General features: G+C 30.4%; 1 protein-coding gene across 3 annotated transcripts in view; it reads left to right on the forward strand.

Annotated features, from left to right (window-relative positions):
- The window catches only part of LOC111623705 (putative RNA polymerase II subunit B1 CTD phosphatase RPAP2 homolog), an 80,250-nt gene that overhangs the window by 21,498 nt on the left and 31,707 nt on the right, over positions 1-27,045 (forward strand). Inside the window, exons 3-7 of one of the 3 annotated variants that reach the window (XR_002756467.1) lie at positions 7,492-7,590; positions 8,580-8,645; positions 21,401-21,523; positions 25,295-25,406; positions 25,612-26,382. Coding sequence is in view for 2 of the 3 variants with exons in the window: in XM_023366388.1 (XP_023222156.1) it covers positions 7,492-7,590; positions 8,580-8,645; positions 21,401-21,523; positions 25,612-25,626 (303 nt within the window). In the remaining variant the exon portion in view is untranslated. Of the gene's footprint in view, positions 1-7,491; positions 7,591-8,579; positions 8,646-21,400; positions 21,524-25,294; positions 25,407-25,611; positions 26,383-27,045 lie in introns of those variants that run through there. The other 2 variants (XM_023366388.1, XM_023366387.1) reach the window with 2 other exon arrangements.

Consider the following 27,045-nt stretch of genomic DNA (forward strand, 5'->3'; position numbering starts at 1 on the left):
AATAATTTTTTATTGTTTTTATATTTTTCAATATATTTATTTTGTTTGTACAAAACAAAAAGTAATTTTTAATGATACAATAGTCTTCGTTAGGCTTGACATCGACGAAAATTCAACGCGAAGCGACATGCAACGGAGAAAAATTTCAACATAGGATACGTTAAACTATTTTTTCGTACATAAATCGGTTATCCGAAATATCAGTTATACGAACAACCCCAGTCCCCAATTGATTCGGAAAATCGACGCTCTACTGTAATTGTAAAAAGTGAATGCTTGTATCATTTTTTTTTTTTTTACCCTATCAAGCTGAACTGACCAGTCAGATAAAGGTATTGTCTCATAGAAAGGTACAATGGGTGATCAGTTAACGAACAGTTCGGACTGTAAACAAATCGGACAACAAACACTTTTGTGAAAGATTTTTATGTTTGGACAACAAACACAAGAAGAAGCGATGCTGCATTTAATATTTGTAAAGCTATATTTTAATGGCATCTATGAATAATTTATGGAATGAGACTTTCACAGTTATATACATAACCTTTCTTGCACTAGTTAATTTCTGTTCTCTGAAATTTTGCAAGTGCTTTTCTGAACTTTTTAATTAAGAAAACTGATAATATTATGGGTCTAAAAAGAGTGGAGTGTCAAGAACCATGTTCACTGTAGAAACTAAGCAACAGATAATAGCCAAGATTAGACAGTGGGCAGAAGAAGTCTGATATTGTAGGCAGATGACTTCAATAGGTCTACAGAAAATAAAATCTTAGCTAAGAAAGATATAATCAAAAAGACTCAAGCAGGTAAAGGAATAACGAAAATTGCATCTGAGAAACAAAGATGTGCCATTCATGAAAAAATAGAGAGATTGTTCTTAGTTTTTAGTTTACTGTGTAAATAAACATAGTAAGAAAGTATATAATTTTTTATTTATTTTTTGGGGTCTCCAGAACGAATTAATCAAATTCCAATAAAAATCTATGGTAAATCGATAATCGGTTAAACAATTTGGGTAGTGAACATGGTCTTGGAACAGATTGTTTGTTGACCAATCACCCACTGTAATTCTTCATTAATTAAATAGATCCAGACACCTGTTTAACTAATGATTTTAACATAAGTAACATACAGGATATTTCAAATGCAGTTATTCTTGATGAATATTCTAATTTTAACTCAGTTAACCTTTATGAAGAATGAATTAATGAACCTTATGCTGAACTTATTTCATCTTTAAACCTCTTAGATTACAACACCTCAGCAAGATTAGTGTTATAAAGTGGTTGTGAAATCTCTGAAACCCCTAGACTCTTTGTTTTTACAAATATTCATAAACCAGGCATATAATCAACATGTTCTTTGGAAAAAGTTATCCATGATCTGTATACTTAAGAGGTTATTAGTTTATCATAATGGACCTAGCTACCTTAGCTGTGAGATTGAAAGATCTGGCCTTAATGGAGAAGTTCTTCACTGTTTTTCATTTTGTCTATTTGTGCCCTTCTATCTGTATAGAACAATGCTTCTGTGGTTTGTGTGAGTTCTTGTTTGAACAAGTAGGAGTGGCACCCCATCAACAGCAACAGGTTTTAGAACTTACACATGTTACTTCTCATTCTTTAAATACATTAAACAGACCTTTTTGCAGAACCTAGATGACCTGATGGGTAGCCACCTTCAGGAGACCTCTGCAAACTAGTTATACATTCCCCAAGACTATAGTTTTACCAGATATTTTCCTATGTATTATAATCTGTGTTATGTATGTAGATGATATCTTGATTATTTGGAGGATTAAACCTAATATAGTTGATTTTTTAGTTTGTGTCAATAGTACTGCATACAGCTTCACTTTAAAGCTTGATCAGGAAAGTGATACTAATGGGTACTGTTTATATTTTAATATTATTCTCCAGAAGTCTCTGAAAAATTTTAAAAATTATAAACTGTTTTGCCAGTTTTATTTATTTATTTATTTTTTTGCCACTTCAAATTATTTGTTGCCATCAGTTTTTTCTCACTAATCAATGCAGATGCTGCTAGCCTTATCAGTTTGGAGTCTGGAAAGCAAAAATAACTTACTTTTCAAAAGTTGTTACTTGTTAGAAATAGGAATCACTTTTGAATAATTTTTTTAATGACTAATTCTCAATAACAAATTTGATCACAATTAGCAAAAAGAAAGTCTCTTAGCTCGCAAAAACATGGTGGTAATCTTATGGATGGACACTGGGCACATTAGCATGAAAATTGCTTTCGGTTTTCAACATCACTTCCTACTTTCCTGCTCAAACTTTCTGTATGATGTCATGAAATCACTAGCTATGTGATGTGCAGGAGCTTAATATTCTGTTTATGATGTGTGATTTTGTGATTCAATTGCACACTGAATGTTGAAACAAGTGGAGTAATGTTTTTATTGCTACTTTAATAAAAATATTGCCAAGTGGCAATGTTGGCACTATGCAGCATGACCACTATCAGAAGAGGCCACATCTGCTGTACTGGATTCATGTCTCATTTATTTGTCCTATTCTACTGACTCTTATGCCTACAAGCTGGTGGCATTTTGATTGTTAGTCAAACAGGCTTTTACTCATTTTACTCACTGCACAAACATGTTAGTTATCTTAAGGAGTTTAGCTATATCAAGGAGATAGCAGAGATACATAGATTCTGGAGAAGGCTATTTAAGGGCTTCATGCATAAGTACATGCTTAGATTTCAGATTGGACAGATGTGAGCAACTTAACTGGGAGTGAACCCACTACAATCATTGATTTCACTTATAAAACCAAAAACCTAGCTTATAACACAAAATGATGGAGCAAAATGAACATTTTCAATTGCTTTTAGCAATCATCATCAAGTTAAAAAATGTAAAATTAATATACAGTTTAAAACTATACAATAACGAGTCTTTTGATGTTCTTTCTCACCTCAGGAAAATAACAGTCTTATGAGGGAGTCGACTTTTTATTAGAGGCTGCTCATCTGCCTTACTATGAAGAACATTTCAGGACTTCCTTCCTGTGATGGCACAAAAGACTCGTTATTGTGCCATCACGGGAAAGTCTTAAATTATATATTAATTTTACAGTTATAGTCCTGGAAATTTTATTAAAAACATGTATTCATAAACAGATATCAGATTAGAACAAGAGATTGAATGTTATAATTTAAAATATAAAACAAATAATGTCTGATCAGCAGTCGGTGATCGTATGGTTGCATTGGGATGTAGAATGTAATATTAAATATCCAGTAATGTCCAATAAATATCCAATCTTCATGTTGGGGATAGCATGTTGTTCTTATAGTTGATAGCTGTGTTATTTATGCTGGCCTTGTAAGTTTCTATCATTTCCATGTACAATCATTGATTATAATATCACACTCAGAATTGTTTAAAACATGAAGACAAAATCTGCCCAAAAGGGATCACCATTTATTTTTTCTGTGTTCCAAGACTACACACTTCCTTTTTTAGAAATTATTTATAATTTTAATTGGATATGTTTTGTGTTTTTAAAAGGACTTTTTGTAACTTCCGGCGACAAGTAGCCTACAAAGAAAAACCAGTTGCCAAAAAAGTGTGTATTCTTGGAACACAGAAAAAATAAATGGTGATCCCTTTTGAGCAGATTTTGTCATTGTGTTTTAAACAATAATTCTCCATTGGATGAAAAATTTACTCAGAATTGTGTTTAACAAAATTGTGAGATACTCGGGTATAGTTCTACTATTTATGTTTTAGATTGCAGGTTAAAAGAACACAAATATTCAGTAGACAAAAATGTATGTTTGATGCAATGTCTATGTGAGTAAGTGTGTAACAAACTGACACCTTTCCACTTTCCAGTAGTATTTTACTGAGAGAAACATTTTTGGCCTCATTAATAGGCCTTCTTCAGTTCTCAAAAACAAAGATTGGAATGTTTCATAAAATGAATATTTGAAACCAATAAATTTCAAAACAATTCACGAATTTAAAATTTTTTATTTAAAACATTCTAAACCAGTATATTCTGATAGAGCTACAGATTTAAAATTTAGATTTAAACATTTAAATTGATGTTTCATATGGGGAATGAACTATTAACAGAAAAGATAAAAATGAGAAAAATATAAATAAAAACAAACAACAAACAAACAAAATATAAATTTTTATTTACCTTTTATAGATAAATAAAAAACAAATTTTACATAAACAATCACATCAGATCTATCCAAGTGATATGTATACAAAGCTTACTACACCTTCTCTTAAATTCCTCCTGACATCCCTCACTAAGTGGTATCATAAAAGTATATATAACTGCATATACAATAATGAGTCTGCATCTTTGTGATTGATGCATTAAAAGTTTTAAGGCTTTACAATAGCCTTAACATTTGAGGAACTACAGAGATCTAATGTGGTGCATTTTATGTATGGTATGAACAGCTTTTGCCCTCTCAAAGTTAACATTTATCCTCAGTTCAGAGACTTAAGCTGATAGTGTAGCAATGGGTTATAGACAACAGTTGGGCAACTCAGTTGTAGACATGTGACATCTAGAAAAAACTTTTTTCCAAATATGGAAATTTATTAAAAAGTTATGATTTATTTGAGAAATATACTTCACCAACTTCTCCAAGTCCTTACACTTCAGCTGATAATTTGTGCACAGAATGGTTTATAGGTGATTCAAATTGCTGCAAAAGCTGCACAGAGTTGTATATCCTGTGATATCAACTTCTTAAACGTTGTATCCAGACTATAGTCCATTTACTCTAACTAGTGCATGGCTAGAAGAGATTTTGGTTGCCTTTACTCTTTGCTGGACAAAATACATCCTTCAATGGTTTCTTATTTTTGTAACATGACAGGTCAAAAACTTAGTGAAAATAAGTAAACATCAAAGAAGTTTTACGCTAACAGATAAAAATATTTATTCACCTGAACAATTAATTAAATTCATGTAATTGATTTCCAACTAAATCCTTCACTTGTATCACTAATGTTGGCCATATTAACAGTGAAAAACAAACAATAAGGCGGAGCATATTGCTATTGAAAACAGTTAATTAAAATACAAAACTGTTAAATATATATACAGTAAGACTCCACTTAACGTGGGGATTGCATTCCTAGACAACAAAGCATTAAGCAAAATAGCGTTAAATGAGTTTGTTTTAACATAGAGTAAATACAGATAGGAAACATGTGACCAAAAATAAACAAATTTTACTTTAATTTTAAGTTATTTTTATATTAATTTGTATAATAATATATGTTAAATAATACATGTGCATACAGAAATGTACAGTTAATTTTTTGTAATGAAGGTCCTGAAATTCTTGTTCTTTTGCGATAAAGTTGTAAAGTTTCAATTGTCACTTTTTTCTTTTCTTAAGCAAATGTCAGTAGCAGAAGATCGCATCCAAAATGCCTCATTTTGCTCTTGCACTCCTTTCAAAAACTGGATTATTCACTACGATTTGATCAACGGTTTTGATTATCTTACCAAACTTTTACTAAGGAAATCTGTAGAATAATTTTTTGGGTTTTTCATTTTCAGAATCTCTATTTTCCAGTTCCACATGAATTCCATTTTCTACCAATTCTTGAAGGTAGTTGTTGGTAAGGCTCTCACCAGAAACCTGTGGTAAATCCTGAATATCCTGTTCATCTGCATCTCCTAGTCCTGTTGTATCGATTAGGTTGAGTTTGGTCAACCTAACAATACAGCAATAGGCTCTTCTCGTTGAGAATTCTTGGATACCTTCAGCCATAACTTTTTCACACTTCGTTCGTGCATTTATCTGTTAATTCTTGCAAAGAGAAGCCAATATTTTGTATGGCATCCATGATGTTATATTTTTTCCAAAATTGCATCAAACAAACATAGATTTAAAGAAAGTACACCTTTTTGCCACCTTTTTTTGATTGGTTCGACTTCGTAAATAATCATATTATATACGAATCAATGAAATGCCGCGATAATTTAAATAGGTGTAAATTTTGAGCTGTTTTTAGACTTCAAGCAGTCCGCGCTACATCAAATCAGCATTAAGTGAGGTAGTGTTAAGTGGGGTCTTAATGTATATACGTATATCCGTTTCTCTATTTGTAAGTTTCATTTTTTTAATTACTACCACTGACAATTAAATAATTTTGAAACATATCATTGTTTCTTACGAATTTAAAGTTTTAGAGGGAACTATTTCTCACAGAAGAGGTGTCCAAGGTTAGAATAAATGAGCTATATTCATCTTAAACTTCAGTACCATAAAAATCCTATGGCATGCATGCCCAAAGTGGCATGTAAGGAGAAATCATCTGGCACATAACATATCATATGATTTTGATTTATTATTTGTTTTTTTTTTTCAATCATCCTTTTGGTTTATCACCTGATCATTTTTTTTTCAATCAGATTTTTTACATTTATTCTAATTAAAGCATATTTGTTTAAGTTTTCTAAATATCATTATTTGAAGTCTGAAGCTTTGGCACACATAAATATCTTTAAAGCTAAGTATGCTTACTATATGGCATGTGGGCTCAAAAAGGTTTGCTACCTATGATGTATTAGATGTTTATAATAATTGTTATGTTTAAAATGATAATATAATTAAAATTAATTTTTTTTTATTAGTCCTGCATTTATTCATAATGGATGCTGGTTTTATAATAATAAATTAGCATATATCAATAGCAGATCCAGAAATCATTAGAGGGAATGCAGAAAGGAGCCCGCTTTACAAAAGTTTTTACTACCCGAGGTATCCAACGTTATTCAAACAAATCTCAGAAGGGAGGCCCAGCTGCATCACATATAATGCCATTATTCTGCCTCCAATGCATTCAGATTTGAACCGAAAAAAATTAATTTTATAGTTTAAAAAATTCTTGTTAATTGGCATGATAATATTTTAATTAAAAGATGTAGTTTTAATAATGATACAACTATGTATCTAACAAGATTTTTCAGTTAGGAAAATGCTTTTAATTTCATATTTATGAAGATTTGTAGAAATGAAATATGAAAAAAATTTATTCAAAAATTAAACATAAACAAAATAGAAAACATTTAAAAATTAAGTTAAAAATTATTTTTTTATTTTTTATTTTTGTTATATTTGCTGCTGTAACCCTATTAAATGGCAATGTCAGTTTTTCATTTTATTATTTTGCTATCTTTACAAAATTATATCATTTGGTTAAAATTTCTAGTGTTTATGAATATTTATAGATTTTTTTCAGTTTCTTTCCATATTGAAAATAAAATTTTAAACATTTCTATATGCTTTATTTAAAATTAATATTTCTTTATTTTTTTAGGTAACATAATTCTCTGAATAATGATACCTATGAATAAAATATATAATTTCAATTTAAAAATAATTAAACAAAGAATAATGAATTTGAATGAATTCATGATTTTGATAATGAATCATGATTTTTGTATAAGTAACAAAAAGTATTTCTTTTATTTTTAGTGTAAAGATATTCATAGAAATGATTATGAAGATATTATTGTTGAAAGGTTTATTTCAAAATTATGTGGTTATCCATTATGTTTAAACTCTGTGTCAAATGTAAGTTCTAAAATTGTTCAACTTTTTTATTTTTAAAATCAAGATAGGTACAGTGGGTGATCGGTTAACGAACATAATCCGTTCCAAGACTTTGTTCGCTATCCGAATTGTTCGTTAACCAATCATCGATTTACCATAGGTTCCTATGGAAATTTGATTAATTCGTTCTGGAGACCCCCCAAAATAAAAAAAGTATATACTTTTTTACTACATTTATTTATATGTAATAATAAAAATACATATATACACGGTCTTGCATTTTTATTAGTCATGTTTTTTCTGTTTGTGGGGGTTAAAGAATCTATCCAATGTCGATTACTTTTCTGTCTTATTCATGATTTTTCAGAGGTAATTAATAGCATTGTAAGATCCCTAGGCCTATTAACCTCAACTTGGTTTGGATGCCATTTTAAGACCATTGTTCTGACATCTTCCTACTTCTTCAAAAGATCTTTAATAGCAGATATTGGCATAAATCAGCATTTTCAGAAGAAAACGTAAAAGAATTGTTTCTGTCAGAAATACAAAAGGCTGGAATTACAAGAGAGAGTTTCAAAGTTCGGGGGAATACTATCCGATCAGTATATACTGGGTAAAACGTCGATGTCAACGTCTCCCGCACTCCGAAAAGTTTCGAATTGTTGCCTGAAGACAAAGGAAGACCAATCGGTATTCGTTATTTTACGTCGCTTCTTGTGTTTGTTCAGTGAAGTGTTCGTTATCCGAACATATGTTCGTTGTCCGATCATAAAAATCTTTCGCAAAAGTGTTCATTATCCGATTTGTTCATTAACCGATCACCCACTGTATTTTTTGTGAATAACTTAATTGTCTATAACTTAGTTTTTAAAGTATTAATTAAATTAATAGCTTAACCAATAAGCATTTAAATAACAGAAATTAATAATTTTGATGATTTTATTTGCATTTTTAAGATTCAGTGAAGTTTGGTGATTTTTTCATCCTTTTTAATTACTTAAACATTTTAGGTTCCAAGACAGAAATATGCTATCTCAACTAAAACAAACAAAGTTTATGATATCACAGAAAGAAAGGTGAGGTTGGTTTCATTTTATTTTTTTATATATATAAGAGATCATTACTAAAGTTGCTATTTTTATTAAACAAGCAATTATTTATTGTCACATTGTTATAATGCTGGGCTGCAACTTTTAATTATATTTTCAATTTATTTAATTTAAAATATATTCTCTTCACCTCAAATTAGTAGTGACTTGCCCATGTACTTTTCCTTTAACAATAGATCATCTATCAAAAACTTTTCAGAGGAGAATTTTTTAATTGAAATAACGTGACTTCCACTTTGCTTCAGAAGTTTGTATTAGTTAATTGGAACCTTTTACCCCCTAAGGTTTGCATATCCGGTCTAGTCTCTTATCTATCTAACTCATTTCTCAAGATTAAGGAAAGATATATGGACAGTGGAAATTTATAGATCTATAATTTTTTTCAAATTGGAGCCAATTATGAAATAAATCAATTGTGTTACTTTGTTTCTCAGAAAATTTGACACAACTTGGCATTATAATATTTTTTATTTTTTCTATTTTTTAACTATTAAAAAAATACACTAAAGGAATTTTGTGTAATAAATACAACTAATGTAATAATCATTTCAAATACTAAACAAACAGCCAGATTTTTTATCAGACTAAAAGGCTATATAATTACAGTCAACCCCCCTATAACGCAGTAGATATGTTCCACTTTTTATGAAATTCATGTTCTATGAGTCCTTAAATACTTGACCAATCACAGCTTGGCACATATGCAGTTTACGGACTATGTCTATTTGAAAGGTTTTCTTCCATAAAATTAATCGATTCTAGACTAATTTGACTCAACATTTCCAAAATACGTATAATTTTTTGGGAATAATCCATATAAACTATGCTATAAACAAAAATTGTACGGTTACTTACCGAGTGTGCACCGTTCAACAACTCCATTGCTTAAGCTTGTTTTTGTCATGGAGTGGCACATCGAACAGCAGGTGCGTGTTTCCTGATAAATTATTTTTCTGCAAAAAATTTGCTGAACTTTGGAGACATCATTAATATAAATATAATTTTTATGGATGTTAAATAATAAATGGTTTTTAGTAGGTCCGCTGCTTGTTTAAACTCAACGATTTGTACAATATCCGCTATTGGTCTAGATTCGACCAATCCTGTTGCGACACGAGTCGGCAATGATGTTTTATTGCATTTTACAAGTTTCTTTTAGCGTCTTTATACGAATACGGTTGCAATTTTTTCGCTGCACTATACGAATCCACATTATATGAACTTGTTTTATAGGGGGGTCTTCTGTACTAAGCAATTTTGCAGAAGCAACTTGCCATTTTCTTTCAGAATATTTTACAATTAAATTATATTAATTAATTAATTTATTAATTAGGATGTCTTGTGACTTTGCTGTATTTTGATAGAATTGAGGTTGTGATGAAAAGAAAGGAGCAATTCCTTCACCTGTTAGGCATAGAAGAGACAATCCTTATATCTGATGGGTGCAGACAGGTGCACTTACTGCCTCAAAAAGATGCTAACCTAGCCACGGGAGAGATGATCCTTGCACTTGCCAACACGGAGATGCAATTCAAGAACAAAACAATCACCATCGATTGTTTTGCTCTCTGTTCGTTTTCACACCTATTTTCTGTCAGGTGCACTAATGCTGTTTTTATTTTTGACTCCTTGGCCTAAATTCTGTTAGGCATGGCTCAGTTGCAATTATTGGGAAATAGCAAAGTTTAATCAGAATTGATCAAAAAGATTTTGAGAATGAACACAGTTCTGAAAGCCTTTTAGAAGTGGCTTCACTAATGGTCTGCCTCAATTACTATATTTAACAAGAAATGGAAGGCTGGTGTTTTGCTAAATTGCTTAATAATTATTTAGCCTTATAGTTTGTGAAAGAATCTAGCTGTTTGTTTGATAAAGGAATTTTAGTTTTAATACATAAAAAAAAAATTTCTTTAATTTACAAATTTTATATTATATATCTATCAGACATGGGCAGATATGGCTCTGAGAGCCACGTGTGGCTTTTTTTGAGTTGCATTTGGCTCTTGCTGAAAGTGTTAACTTCTGCTTTTTATTATTATTTTTACAATTTTATTTCCACAATTCTGTGAAAATATGTTTATTAAAAAATCAATATTTGTTTTATATTATATTTATATTATATAATAAAATCGCAGTACAGAATAAAAAAGTACAGATCTGCAGCTCCGGTGCATTTTGCAAAACCTACATTTCGACTCCCACTGAACTCTTGCTTGCCCACACCTGTTATATATTACATGCCTAACTATTTTTATAATCCTGTAGAAAAATCTGAGGAACTAAGTTGAAAAGTTAAGCTCAGCAAAAATGTCTAAATACAGAAAACTTTTCAAAGTTATGGCATAAGAATACTGGAACCAGATTTGACAGTAAGACTCAACACCTGAATAATAACCTAACATTACACAGACTACAATTACAGAAGTTTTGAATGAAGCAATGTCACTGTGATAATAAATCAGGAAAACAGGCATCATCACAGCATTGAGGTTTATTTTGTGTCTTAAGTTCCTTTGCTAATATTGTGTAAAGGTGTCTAATGTTCAGCCAAATTATTGTAGGTGCAGTGACTGTAAGGCACAAAATAAAGCTCAGACCTTTTTCTGTGGTGATGCATGTTTTCTTAATTTATTATCATAGTGACATTACATCATCCAAAACTTCTTATTGTAATGCATTATTCAACAGCCCAGAGTTAAATCTAATGAAACAGCATTACACAAACAATAATGAAAAAGAGCATTGGTCAGTTGCTAGGTCTGGACTTTGAAAATGGACAAAAATGACACAAACAGGTTAGTTTGAAACATGATTAGTATATGTTAAGCTCAAAGACCGAAATCATTCATTAAGCGAAAAAAACGACCACAAAGTGAAATTTGTGTTGTAGCTTTCATGATATTTGACTATGGCATGTTCTGGTTAGGTTAGATTAGGCTAGGTTACTCGGACAGGTTGAAATTGGTTCAAATGTTTTAGTTAGGGTGCTCGATATTGATTGGGGACATGCAGCTTCCAGAAATGTTTTAGCTGTTGTTACAAGCATTAATCCATCAGGTCTCTATCAATGAATACTGTACTATGATACGCTTCTTGTCTAGTCTTCTGAATGGCTTGTTAGCACTAAGATTGGCTTTACTTTGCCGCTAGACTTATTACACCACCACAGGGCATCAAATTAGATTTAGAAAAACACTATTTTATTTTCAGAATGCATTTTGGACATGAGTCCCTCATCAGCTTTTTTGCTACAGAAATAATAGGTGGTTAACAATTTTTATAAAAAGACCGTGATTGACAGAAATGAACAGAATGTGGACTTACATTTGACATGTGGATTCAATGTGTTGAACATTAATTAAAAGACTAAGCACACAGTAAAACAAAATTTTTCCATTAAAAAACAGTAATGTTGGTACAATAACATAATAATAAACTGAGGTTCTGGTAAAACAGTGAAGTAGTAAAAATATACATTGTTAAAACAAAATGATAAGTAGATTCACAGTAACACGAACAGAGTAAACAGAGGGTAACCGTCACCCTCGTCCCTATCCATTTTCACACCTCTCCCCTCCCCCCACGCTCCCTGGTCAAATATGTGTACCACGATTCGTGTAATTTTTCACCGGAGTTGTTGTTCATGATTTTCTTTTTCTTTTTTATTATTTCTAAGTGTTTGTACCATCTTCTTTTATAAGTATTTTGTTCCTTTTTAAGTATTTTGACAATATCCTTTACAATCTGACAGCCTTCATTATTACAGTGAGCAGCTACAGCTGAGTTATTGTTGTTGTGTGCTATGGCAGAGATATGTTCATTGAAACGGACCTTTAATTCCCTACTAGTTTCACCAATGTAAGATTTGGGTGTGGTACAGTCACATTCAAATTTGTAGACACCGTTTTTTTGGTCTCGTATGTTAGCTTTTCTGTTAGCTACGTTTATTTTTTTATGTAAGCTGCATTCTGAAAATAAAATAGTGGTTTTCTAAATCTAATTTGATGTCCTCTGGTGGTGTAATAAGTCTAGCGGTAAAGTAAAGCCAATCTTAGTGCTCACAGGTCTCTATCAGTTAAGAAACAAGGATCTTCTCGATCAACTTTATGCTCGTAATGAATTTACAATTTCTAAGAGTAACTTTATTAACATTCAGGATGTCAACACAACTTCACACTTCGCCAGCATCCATGTTAACATCTGGAAGTAAGCAAGGGTTTATGATTTGTCACTGTAAAAGATACTGTATTGATAAGAAAAAAATGCAAATGTCACTTAAAGAACATAAAATGTAACTCAAAATGTCACAGTAATAGTTCTTGTAAAAATAAATAACTCTGAAAAAAGACTGATTTATTAATAAAAGTTCCTGACAAAGTAATTATTTTTAGTAAATTAGTTGTTAGAAAATGTTGACGTATCGAGCACCGCAACAAATTTTCACAAATGATTACATGTTGAAAAGAAACCAAGTAACCTAACCTAACCAGAATGTGTTGTGGTCAAACATTTCCAAAAAATTCCAGGAAATTCATTTTCATCACTTGATCTGAAACTCTTCACTTGCACTCAGAAGCTTCACCTTGTCTTCTTCATTGTCACTTGGTTTTTATATGCCTTGGTGTGATGTCACAATTAGCTATGCAATTCTAATTCATTTACATACTTATGCACAAACAGTTATTTTGTTTTCTATGCAATCTTTTAGGGTTATAATATTGTCTTTTCAATCTTAAAAAAAAAAGGTTGAGTTTTTTAAGATTAGCACAAAAGCATTAAGAAACAATTCTTTAACTCCACTTGGAGATTTCTTAATCCAAGATGCCTTGTTATATTGGTGAAATCGGTGTTACAAGTGTCAGTCATGCAAACAGTAAGAAATTTTATTATTTTAGAATTCCAAATTTAGGGTGATGTGGAATTTACTTTAAACAAAGTAAAACATCTCCAAAATAAATAATAATGATAACTAAATAAAAGATAATGTTGACTCCTTACACTAAATATAGTCTGTGTAATGTGCAATTTATTCATATATTGAGTCTTACTGTCAAATCTGGTTCCAGTATTCTTATTCCACAACTTCAAAAGTTTCTTTTATTTAGATGTTTTTGCTGAGCTTTACTTTTCAACCTGGTTATACCAGGTTGTTTTAATGGTATTTCAAATATTTTTCAGTAATCAAAAACTTCATAATAGAATAATTTTTGATGAGACTATGTCTTGTCTCTAAAATCATGCTGTTATCAATGGCTGCACATCTTAGAGCAGTGTTTCTCAACCTGGGGGTTGCGGTGATATTAAAGGTGGGTCACGAAACAATAATGAAATCATTTTATGAGAAAAAATCATTTATTATAAACTTATAAGCATTTTACTTACAATAAGTACATATATAAAGAAAAGAAATGAACATGATGGTTGCATTTGTTTTTCATTTAAAATTTTCTCCATACTGTGGATTTATGTTAGAAACACATAAAAGCAAATTGTTTTCAAGTGATAAAAGACAATTCCTGTATTTAGTTTTTAGCGCAACCATAGACAAAAAACTCTTTTCACAGAGATAAGACGTGGTGAAAGGGATTAATATTTACAATGCTTCTGTGACTAAATTTTCATATTCATGTCGACGAGCAAGCCAAAACATACTTAAATCTTCAGATGTAAATTGCAGTTGTAGTGTTTTGTCGGCAGACATTTCGATGAACTGGTCATGAATCTCAACTGGTAACTTAGCAGCAGCAACAACATTTTCACTAAACAGATTCAGTACCCATCTCTTTGAGAAATCATTTTTATCTTCCGGGAAATACTCTGTCAACTGAGTTTTTAGTGCATGCAAATGCATCTTCATGCAATCCAAACTGTGGTGAATAATAGTGTCTTGTTCATTCAAATTTTTCTCAATATAATCCGAAGTGAGTGGGAACATAACCAATCTTTTGCTTTGAAGACAAATAATTCAGATATCAAGCTTCTTAATGAACTCGTGAACTTTGTCTGTCATTAATAAAATGTTTTTATCATGTTCTTGTAAATTCACATTCAAGTCATTTAAATGCAAAAATACATCAGCATTATTCTGTAAAAACAGTGAGAATGGTGTTTGTTTATCCTGGAAAAATATTATTAATTCATCTCACAATTCCAATACCTGGGTTAATACTTTCTCTCACGGTAACCATCTAACTTCTGTTTGGAAAAGAAGAGACTTTATTTTTGCCCATTTCATTGCATAGTGTAGCAAACAGCCTGTTCAGTAATGGTCAGCTTTTAATAAAATTAACCAACTTTACAGCTTTACAAAGAATTTGATGAAATTTTCCAGCATATTTTTGTGATGAGCATGACTGTGAAGGAAGCAGTGCATCCATTCCGCCCTTGGTATAAGACAATCTCTTAATATTTTCATTAATCCACTGTTCTTTGCTGTTATCATCTTTGCACCATCACTATGTACTGCAATACTTTTTGTCTTATCTATGTTAGTATAGTTTCTCATAGCTTCATAAAAAAAACATCAAAAAGACATTGTCCTGTTGCATGACCCGGTACTGTTTTGCAAAACAACATACAGTGATACCTCGGTTTATGTCTGCTTTAGAATACATCCAATTCAGAATACGTCCTGTTTGGACGAAAACAAATTTTGCTCGGTATACGACTTTTGTTCAGTATACGACTTAATTGAATTATATGCGCCATCTATGAACAAGTATCACTATTGGCGTATTAGAATAAACTAGACATTCGCGGTGCCACAGTTTATAACTTTTGTTAAATTTCTTCTGATTTTAATTTGTAAGTAAAATTTTGTTATTTTTATTAATCATGAATTGCAAAAAGGCAAGTGAAAAGCAACAGAAAACTAAAAAATGACTAGAATCACAATGGAACTGAAAAAAGAGATTGTTGAGGAATATGAAGGTGGCAGTGGCAGATTTATCTGTTGCATACCGTATTCCGAGAACGACGATATCAACAATCGCGAAAAATAAAGACATTATTAAATCTGCTAACGTTGCGAAAGGGGTTAAATCAATTTCTAAACAGAGATAAAAGACATTAGATCATGTTGAGAAATTGCTTTTGCTTTAGATAACTGAAAAACAGTGTGATGGAGACAGCGTATCAAAAGCAATTATTTGCGAGAAATCTAAAAAGTACATGCTGATCTCATGAAAAATAAAGCTGGAACTAGCCAGGAAAGCGAGGTGTTTAAAGCCAGCCAATTTTTTTCATGAGAACGAATTAATCATTTTTACATTACTTCTTATGGGAAAGGTTGGTTTGGTATATGTCCTATTTGGTATAAGTCCAAATATTAGGAATGGATTAAGGTCGTATACCGAGGTTCCACTGTATTTTCTTTGATTGATGTGTCCCTATTGCATTCATACCTCACAAAACATAAGAACTGAGACATGTTTGCTACATCTGTTGATTTATCAAATTGAATACTAAAAAGTTCACTTGAACTCACTTGCTGAATTATCTGATTGCGAACATCGGCAGCCATGTCATCGATTTGCTTTGATATTGTGTCATTAGAAAGCGGAATGTTTTTCAAATTTTTTGCTTCTTCCACACCTATTAAAACACTGACCATATCAATTGCAGCAGGCAATATGAGGTTTACAGCAATTGTATGGGGTTTGGACATTATAGCTACTCTTAATGCTACGAGATAAGATGCTTCAAGTACACTTTTATCAGTATGGTTTAACTTACAAATAGAAGTTTGTTGATTTTTCAAGGTGTGTAATTTTCTTTCGAAGAATTTCAGGGGTTTGTTTTTATGAGCTGGATGTTTAGTTTCCAAGTGTCAAACTAATTTTGATGGCTTCATGCTTTCATCTGAGAGAACTTGAGAGCAAACAACCATTGTGGCTTTCCATCCAATGAGGTGAAACTATAATTTAAATAACTGTCATTGTACAACCTTGTCTTTTTACCAACCAATTTACTGGATGTAGATAGCTCACTTTCTTTTTTTACAAATTTATCCATTTCACATTAGAAATTAAAAAAAAACAATTCAGTTTCAAGGTTGACCGCACACTAAAATAAAAGCACCTGATGCACGCTTCACATTTGAAACTTAACTGAAGTGGTGCGACTGCCAGCACCTCTTTTATACTAGTGACAACACGACTTGTTCAAATGCATCCATATGCATGTTCAAACATGCTCTCACAGTGAGTATTATAGGAGGAGATTAAATTACAAAGAGCATATACACATCAAGTTGAAACTTGTAAATTGCTCATGTATGTACACGTCATACATGCAGTTCATACCCCTCACTATAAATGTAGTGACATAAAATAATAGGAATAGTTGTATTACATTTTTTATACTGTTTATAAAATTAGTGCAACATGATTATATAATATTTTAATAAATTTACATTTATAATTACAGTCAAAATTCAAATTAGTAATAGTAAAGCTTACTGTTATTATTCCTTTGGGTGGGTGTGGGTCACGAAATTTTAATTTTATTTATATTTACTATTTGGGGGGGTCACAGAGCTAAGAAAGTTGAGAATTGCTGTCTTAGAGGTATGAAGGAGTACATGTCAGAAGTTGCAATTTAGCACAGAGTATTTGGTGCTCAAATCATGCACACATAAAGTAAACCAGACTTGTAGGTAGTCAGGGGACCAACAACTGGGTCAAAAATAAAATACAAAATGTTGAGACTGTTTCTACAAACAGGCACAAGTGTGAGATTTGTGCATGCATTGCTTGCACTCTCCAAGACCATAGTCTCATTTGCCGTTTTACTTGTTTTGATAATTCTATATTCACCTGACAGTCATGTGATAGCCTGTAGTATGTCATGTAACATGATAACTGATTGACTAATAATATGCCAAAATTTAAAAAAATGGGGTATTATTTTATAAATACTCTATTTTTTTAAATCATTATATCTCTAAAACTGGGTTTGTATAAATACACCATGCACAAAACCAACACCAGCACTGTAAAAAGAAAAATTTGATTTGTTAGCCGTTTTGTTCTATATCATTTGTACCTGATGATGTATATTTCATATATATGAAAACATTAGTAAATTTTTCTTTTCACAGTGCTGGTGTTGATTTTGTGCATGGTGTATTTTTAAATCATTGTGTTTATATTAATTATTTGATTATTTGAATTGATAACATTTGATTTATTGATCAAAAGTAATCAAAGACATGAAGTCATGTGATAATTATCTGATATCACATGTAATTGCATATGAAAATAATTTTATTTTCACATGCAATTACACAATAGTCTTTACTATGTCTTATCACATGATGCATGGTTTGTTCAAAAAGTTCCAGAACCTATTTTTTCTCCATTGTTTGGAGTATCTACCATGTAATTGTCCTTGTCTCCTTCAAAGTACTCTCCTTATTAATCAATACACTGCTTCCAGCAGTGTTGCCATTTCTGTAAGCACTACCTGTTAAGCATTTTTCAGAATCACTTGTGGAAGAAAAATTCAGAATGCTTCTGCAAATTTTTTGATGTCTTCAATTGTCTGAAATCTACATCCTTTCAAAGTGGATTTCAGCATATAAAATAGGAAAAAGTCTACAGGAGCAAGGTCAAGTGAGTAGGGTGGATGGAAAAGTGGAGGTTTCCTGTTTTAGCTAAGAAATCACAAATTAGCAGAGACGAATGTGTTGGCACATTATCATGATGCAGGATCCACAAGTTTTTTCCAGAGTTCAGGCCTGTTTTTTCTGGCACTTTTTCATTGGTATTTTAGTACTTCCAGATAATAGTTTTGATTCATCATTTGTCTGTTCGGTAAGAATGATGCACATTACCTTTGATGTCAAAATAAAAACATCAACATGATTTTCACCTTTGACCTAACCTGTTGCACTGTTTTCAACGTTGGCAACATTTTCTCAACTCATTGTAATGACTGCCTTTTCATTTCTACATTGTATCCATATACCCAAGTTTCATCACTGATAATGATTCTTTTCATGAAGGTTCCATCCTTATTGGCAGAATCCAAAAGATTTTGACAGATGACAACCTGAGTGTCTCTCTGATTTTGTGTCAGGAGTCATGGCACTGACATTATGCACTTGCAATGTTTTCTTGAGAATGCTATGGCATGATCATATTGAGATGTTACACTCTTTGGCAATTTTCTGAACTGTCAAATGATGATTAGAATGCATGACTTCACAAACTTATGCAATATATTGTCAGATGATGTAGATGGTCATCCTTCCCATAGGTCATCATCTGCTAACTGCCAACCATCCTTAAATCTCTTGAACCACTCATAACATTGCATATGAGTAAGACACTTATCACTGTAAATCTGCTTTAACACTTCATGGGTCTCTGTAAACATTTTCTTAAGTTTACAGCAAAATTTGATGCTGATCAACTGCTCTTGCAAATCACAGACCATCCTCTACATGCATGTAAATAAAAATCCATAGCACAGAAACTGATTGCAGCAGAATAAGATGGTGACTGGCAGGTTATGAAGGAAGATCACTGCTACCAAATGCACATGACCATATATTGTTGCCAAATTGCATTGGCATGCTATTTGAAGTGTTCCAGAACTTTTTGAACAGACCATGTATGTTAAAATTTTAAAAATAAACTATTATTTTATAAATAATATTTTTAAATAAAACCTTCAAAAAGCAAACAGGTGGTGGTCAGCTCTCAAACAATCTATTAAACATATGCAGACTTCTAGATTTTTCAGTAGCTTGATGTGTCTATTCTTTCCTGTTGTAAATCTAGGGTGACAAAATCCAGTTGCATAAGTCCAAATGATCCAACAAATTTATTCAAAATTTATAGTACTCTAACACTACATCAACTGCTGTATAACATTGGGCTATTTATTGGCGAAAATAATTATAAATTAATAAATTTGACCCTAGAGGGAGGTGTTAGGTACCATCTCATATTAAATTTAATAATTATAATTCAATTAAATAATTTTAGATTAAACTAGAAGAAAAGAATAGGTCTGGAACAGGATTCAAATCCACAACTCCTGCTTACTGTGTGAATGCATTGCCAATTACGCTATCCTCCTCTTCCAGTATATTTAACATTATTGTTATAACAATGGTTATATTTATATCGATGGTATAAATTTTGATCTTAGATGGCACTTAACACCTCTCTTCAGGGTCAAATTTACTACTAATTTATAGTTGTTATTGCCAATAAATAGTCCAATGTCATACTGCTGTTATTGCAATGTATCAGGTTTATGTTTATCCATAGTATTCATCATGGACAATAAATATTTTAAATTTTATCTAGATCAGTGCTTTGATCATAGAAATATTAAGGGCCAGAGTTGGCACTTCAACATTATGTGTTGGCACTTCAACATTAGCTTTACTACAGAATGCAGTAGCATTATATGATCTTTCTGTCAACTAAATAAATTAGTTCTTTATTATTTATTTTCTAATAACTTTTATAAGTAAAAAATATATTTCTTTGGTTAATGCCTTGGATGAATATTATTATTTTTCACAATTTATTCTAAGAAATACAGTATATTATAAAAATTGAGATATCTGATTATCATCATTTAGTGAAATTTTTATACAGTTGTTTAAGTATGAGATTTTTTTTCAAAATTATCAATAAAATGGTGTATGACAGTGTAAATAATAATGAAATCTTGGTTTGTCTTTTTAGAGAGTTTTATATATTAACTTAAATAATATTCAGAATTATACAAATAGCTTTGTATTCTTATCATTATGATATGTTTCAGCTATAAACTGTTGTAGCTTTAAATAAATTTATTTAAAAATAAAAGCTGATCAAATTATTATACAGTGTTACACACAATTTATTACATTAAGTCAGATAAATTATTATTTTATCATAAATAAATATAAATGAAAGGAAAGAACTTTAAAAACTGCATTTACATAGGCTGGTTTTTCTCAAGCTCCAGTGGTCCATAAAACAAAGACAAGTGTAAATAACAAAATGAATTTATTACCAAAAGTTAGGTACAAACATGGTTACTTTTCGACATAATCACTGTGAAGATTGAGGAATTTGTTATATCTGTGAACGAGCTTTTCCATCCCCTTGTCATAGAATGTTGCTGCCAGTGAGTTGAGATAGCCTGAACAATGTTGTTTTGAAGATTGTCATTAGTCTCAAACCTCTGTCCTGCTAGCCATGTTTTCAGTTCAGGAAAGAGGTGGAAGTCTTCACACATTAAAATATTTTAAGCTGGGTGGAAGTCTTCACCACCTTTAAACATCCAGTGTATAACCCCAATATAGTGCCAAGTGACTTCCACCTCTTTCCTGAACAGGAAAAATGGCTAGCAGGATAGAGGTTTGAAGCTAATGGCAATCTTCAAAAAAACGTTAGGGCCTATCTCAAGTTATTGGCGGCAGCATTCTATGACAAAGGGATAGAAAAGCTTGTTCACAGATATGATAAATGCTTCAATCTTCACAGTGATTATGTTGAAAAGTCACCATGTTTGTACCTAACTCTTGTAATAAATTTATTTTGTTATTTACACTTGTCTTTGTTTTATGGACCATCAGAGCTTGAAAAAAAACAGCCTATGTATTTTGTTTTTATGTATAAATAATGCAAATAAATGATAATCTGATTTGAGTAGCTGTTAAAAGTATTACATAATTTAATTTGTGGTAATTATTATAAATTATTTTTACATAGTATTTCTGTTCTGCTAAATGTTTCAAGGAATCTAATTATGTAAAAGAACAATTATCCACAACACCATTATGGCTATTAAAGGAGGAAGACAAAGTCAATATAGTTTTATTTCAAGATGTAAAAGTAAGCTAATTTATATAAACAAATATTTAAAAATTTTTATTCTTTAAACTCTACAATACTTTTTTTTTTATTTTTTTTACTCAAGTAATAATTTATTGGAATATGTTTTTATCAAATATATAAAATTGAAAAAATAAAAATAAATAATAAATTGTTACAGCATAAATTAATATTTTTGAGAAATTTGTTTGTAAAACTTAAGCATTGAAAGATTTAGTTTTAGAAACAATATTTAATATTACGTATTCGTAAAATGTTTTAGGCTTTTTTAATTTCAATTTTTTTAACATGTAAACATTTGTTGTTGAAATTTTTACATTTCATTTCAAAATTGTAAGTAAATTTATTTTTAAAATAATGTTAACATGTAGGTAAAAATTATGGTTTACAGTCGACCCCCCTATAACGCGATAGATACGTTCCACTTTATAAGAATTTTGCATTGTAGTAATCCTTAAATACATGAGCCAATCACAGCTCGGCACGTGTGCAGTTTACGGACTACGGCTGTTTGGAAGGTTTTCTTCCATAAAATTAATCGATTCTAGACTAATTTGACTCAACATTTCCAAAGCATGTATAACTTTTTGGAAATAATCCGTATAAACTATGCTATAAACAAAAAATTGTAGGATTACTTACCGAGTGTGCACCGTTTGACGTTGCCATTGCTTAAGCTTATTTTCGTTGCGGAGCAGCACACCAAATGGTGGGCGCGTTTTCTAATAAGTTATTTTTCTGCGAAAAATTTGTTGAACTTTGGAGACATCATTAATAGAAATAATTTTTATGGCTGTTGAATAAGAAATGTTTTTTCACAAGAAATGTATAAAATTACAGTATTGTACTAGACTTACAGTACCTAATTTAGGCCTATATACTATGTACAGACGATAGTAAACTCAACTTACCCGCCTAAACTCTCCATAGTGTGTAAGTACTTCGGCTGCTCGTCCACTATTGATCCAGATTCGACCAATCCTGTCATGACACGAGTTGGCGATGACGTTTTACCGCATTTTAAAAGTCTCTTTTAGCATCTTTATACGAATACAGTTGCAATTTTTTCATCAAAATATATGAATTCGCATTATATGAACCTGCGTTATAGGGGGGTCGACTGTATTTTCATTTCTTTTTTATTTTAGTTTTAATCTAATATCAATGAATAAGTATTAGTAAATAACTAGAAATCATAATGCTTTCTATTGTAAACAATAGCTAGATACAGTGGAACCTCGCTTAACGAGCACCTCGCATAACGAGCAAAACAAATTGTAAAAAATTGACTCGCTTAACGAACAACGTTTCACATAATGAGTAACAGGAAGAGGGGTAGTCTGGATTGTGCTCATACTCCATCAGTCTGTGTTTAGCACTTGTTTTGCTAGCATCTTAGTATCGCTTGTGATCAAACATTTTTCCAAACTTGTTTATATATAATGTATAAACATCAACAACCATCGCCTGTTATATAAAAACATGCCAAACAATATGCTAAAATCTTGGGCTATGTAAAGGTCTTTATTAAATATTAGAAATTAATTAATTTGACTAGGGGTAGGTAGTTATGCTGCCATCTCGTATTAAATTTAATGACCAATTCCAAATTAAATTTCAAAAACGTCTAAATTAAAAATTAATAATTTATAATTATTAAATTTAATATGAGATGCAGCATAACTGCCTACCTCTAGTCAAATTATTTAATTTCTAATATTTAATTATAATTTAATTATAGCCTTTACAAAGCCCAAGAATTTGGTATATTGTTTGGTGTGTTTATCAGACATTATCTGTGATTTTTTTTTTCCTGCAAATTGAATTCACATTCCAGGTTGGTTCATTCTGCGCTAGAAGAAAAGATGATTCATGCTCCTTAACAATGTATATTGTGTAATTTTCTTTGAATAAACATTACACACAAAATATTTTGAGTATTTTTTCCTGCATGGACTGCATTATTGTATTTTACATTAATTTATATGGGAAAAATTGTTTTGCTTAATGAGTGTTAAGCAAAGTTCCACTGTAGTTTATAGTACTTTATGTAATACTAAAAAATTGCATTAAAATTAACTTTAATTATCATTAAAAGCTAATTTGACAGAAAATTCTATCAAATTAATTACCGTATTTACTCACATATAAGACGAAGTTTTTATTCATTTTTCACTGTTTCAAAAACCTAGGTCGTCCTATACACACAAGTGAAGGATTCTTTGCATTCTTGCAATAATTTTTGTATTGTGAACAGTGTATTTGCATTTTTTTCCGGATGCTCATCCTCTTGTGTTTAAAAACAAAAGTATTTTATCTGAGTCCTTTCAATCGTTCTTGTGTGATGTCAGGAGTAACAATGAATAGCAATAGAAAAAGCAAAGCTTTCGAATTGAATTCCAAAATCACACAAAATTCGATATAAGTTTTAATCCATTCCCACATGAAAACAGATGATTATTTGGAAATCAGAATTTTGAGAAACTTGTATGTGTAATCGACACAGAGTAGATTTGACTGTTAAGAATTGGCAAGAAAGGTTCCCGATTGTCCAGCTTTACATGAACAAATTATGTCAATTTTAAAAGATTTTTCCATAAAGTTTAAAATGCCAGTAATTTTTGCGGGACAATGTGTGCATTTATGTGCATTTGATATTTTATTTATGATTAAATGAAATAAAGTTAAAATTGTATTAATAAATCTAATTTTTTTATTTTGATCTTTAAAGTCACACCTCATCCTATATGTGAGATTGTGTTATGTGTTAGTAAATACGGTATTTTTCTTTCTGAAACTTATTTGTTAAAACTTTGACTAAAACATTAAATGGCAGCTTGTTTACAGAGGTTGGTTTTTAATATTTAAAATGTCTTACCTCTAGTTTTCTTCAGAAATCTTTTGCAATAATAAATATTTGATTAGTAATTTTGAAACCGTGTTGTTATTTGTTCTGTTTTTCAACACTATGTAGTGCCAACCACTCAAACCACTTGGCATTTTCATGCCAAGTGATTGGGTGGTTGCACTACATAGTGATGAAAAACAAAATAAATATTTGAATTCAAATTCTAAGTTATCACATATTCATTAATTTTAGCTTTAGATTTATTCAGAGATTTATTTATTTTTAAAATATTTTAAAAACTACATTCAATGTTGATCATTCAAAGTCATTAGAATATCAATATTTGTTAAATGTATTTGTAAATTTTAAAAATTAATTGATTGCTTTATTCTTTTTTGAATTATTGCTGATAATAGTTAATTTTAATAAATTAGATAAACTACATTTAATACTAATAGATGAAATCCATTATTGGCATAAATAATTTAAATGTTTATTATTATAAAGCATAAATTTAAAACTGATCTTTCAAGCTAAACTTTAGATTTATCAAAATGCTTAAAAAGCTAAATTAAGCCTCTGTACTTATATTTTTTTAAAATTAATGTGTTTATAAAAATTATCCACATGTTGTTTGATGCTGTTATAGCAACAAAGAACATACTAAATTCAAACTTTCATATTTTTATTTATCTTAGTAATTCAAAATGTATCACATCCTTTAAAATAATTGCAGTTTTGTCAGTTTTCAAAATGAATCTGTAATAGCTACATATGATGGATATTTTGAAACAAATATTCATTTTAAATTTCTCTTATAAAAAGTATTGAATTTATATAAGATGTTATAAAATATTGTTGTACATTTTATGTAAATCTTTCGTTTGTGGAAAATGAACGTTACTTTTGTACCTGTATTTCAGTTTTTACTTTAAATATGTATTAAAAATTTAATGAGTTCAACATGCTTAGTCCCTAAAAAACTGAAAAATCCAGTCCCGTTGGACCCTCCTTGCCTATGCTCATAAATTCCTGGTATATATTTTTTGAAAATTTAAAGATAATTTCTTTCAAAAAATGGCTGACAAATTACGTAGAAAAGACTAAAATATCTTGATTTTTGCCATGTGATTTTAATGTATAAATTTATCAGTCACTTTTTGAAAGAAATTATGTATTTTTTTAATTGGTTTTAATTTTCACCTGTGAACTTTTTAAGCTGTTTTGCACATTTTTGCAGAGGCGTTGTTTGTAATAGAAGGTCGTCTCTGCAATGGAAGACTGTGATTCGACATGACGAAAATCAAAACATTTTAGTCTTTTCTACGTAATTTTTAAAGATAATTGTTCAACTAATTTTTCGTTCTCCCAGTCGTCGTCCACCAAATTGCTGGGATTCCATCTGGAATGTATGCTATTCCTAAAACTATTTCCTTATTTGTAAGATCTGGAATAGGCTACTATAAAGCAACAATAACTAAGCATCATTAAATTTACTCATGATTAAATGTATATGATGATAGAATTAGTTATAATTAAATTATCATAACTATCCTTAGAAACGGTTATTAAAAATCAGCTTCCATCATTAATCTGAAAAATGGCACCATTAAAGTTACGTGCATATGTTTAATCGTAGATGATTATTCTGTTATAACATAATTTAATAAGTTGGATTACATATCGTTTAAATGTAGTTCCTTTTGATATAATCTCAGTTTATTTCTAATAAATCTAACAGTCACAGAAAAAAAGGCCGAAACAGGTAGAAACTAATTAGAAACTTGTCCAAATTTCTAAATATTAATCATGGCTATTATACTTAAATTCAGTTTCAAATGTATGTAATATAAATATTTTTCAACAGATCATCTCATTTTAACTTAAACAAAATATATATTACATATTAATACTAGTGCTAGCAAAAACCGGAAATTTTTAAAATTGATTAACTGGTTTTAAAAGTTGAGTTCGGTCGAATTAATGTTTTATTATTGCAGTTTATTAATATTAATGTAGTTGAAAATTTGTAAATACACTTTTATTTGTATACAAAAAAATAATAATAATATATTGAATTAATATATTTTTGTATGCTACTTTCTGTACACTCGTTCATTTTTTAACATCCAAATATAAGTTAAGCATTATGTTAACAGCTAGAGCAATTTTAATTAATACATTGTAAAGAGTTATCAACTTTAAAATACGTGGCTTTTTATAATATGAGATTTCTATACTGTTTGAAAAAAAATACAGCATATAAATAAATAACTGATTTCAAACTGAACAATAACAATGCCTGTTCAAAATTTGTTTTGTTACCAGCATTAATTTATATAACAATCCATCATAACCCAGCTCCCACTTCAAACTAAGTACAAACAACACCTTAACACAGGCAGTTAAATCACTTTAATAAACGTTTTTCGGCTCTGTTGATGAGCCCTCGTCGGGTAAATATTGTTCGAATTCGGAACAACTTAACATCGAATATTTCTTCAAAAATGTTTAAATTGGAAGTGACATCCAGAACAAGAAAAAGAATAAAAGTATAGTTAATGTTTAAAAAATTCGTCACTTTTTGAAAGAAATTATGTATTTTTTTAATTGGTTAGTCACCTGTGAACTTTTTAAGTTGAAAATCTCAATTACAGGTACTCTTCACTTTACG

Source organism: Centruroides sculpturatus, unplaced genomic scaffold (assembly GCF_000671375.1).
Source record: "Centruroides sculpturatus isolate CEXI.00-Female unplaced genomic scaffold, Cexi_2.0 scaffold80, whole genome shotgun sequence".
Lineage (NCBI taxonomy): Eukaryota > Metazoa > Arthropoda > Arachnida > Scorpiones > Buthidae > Centruroides > Centruroides sculpturatus.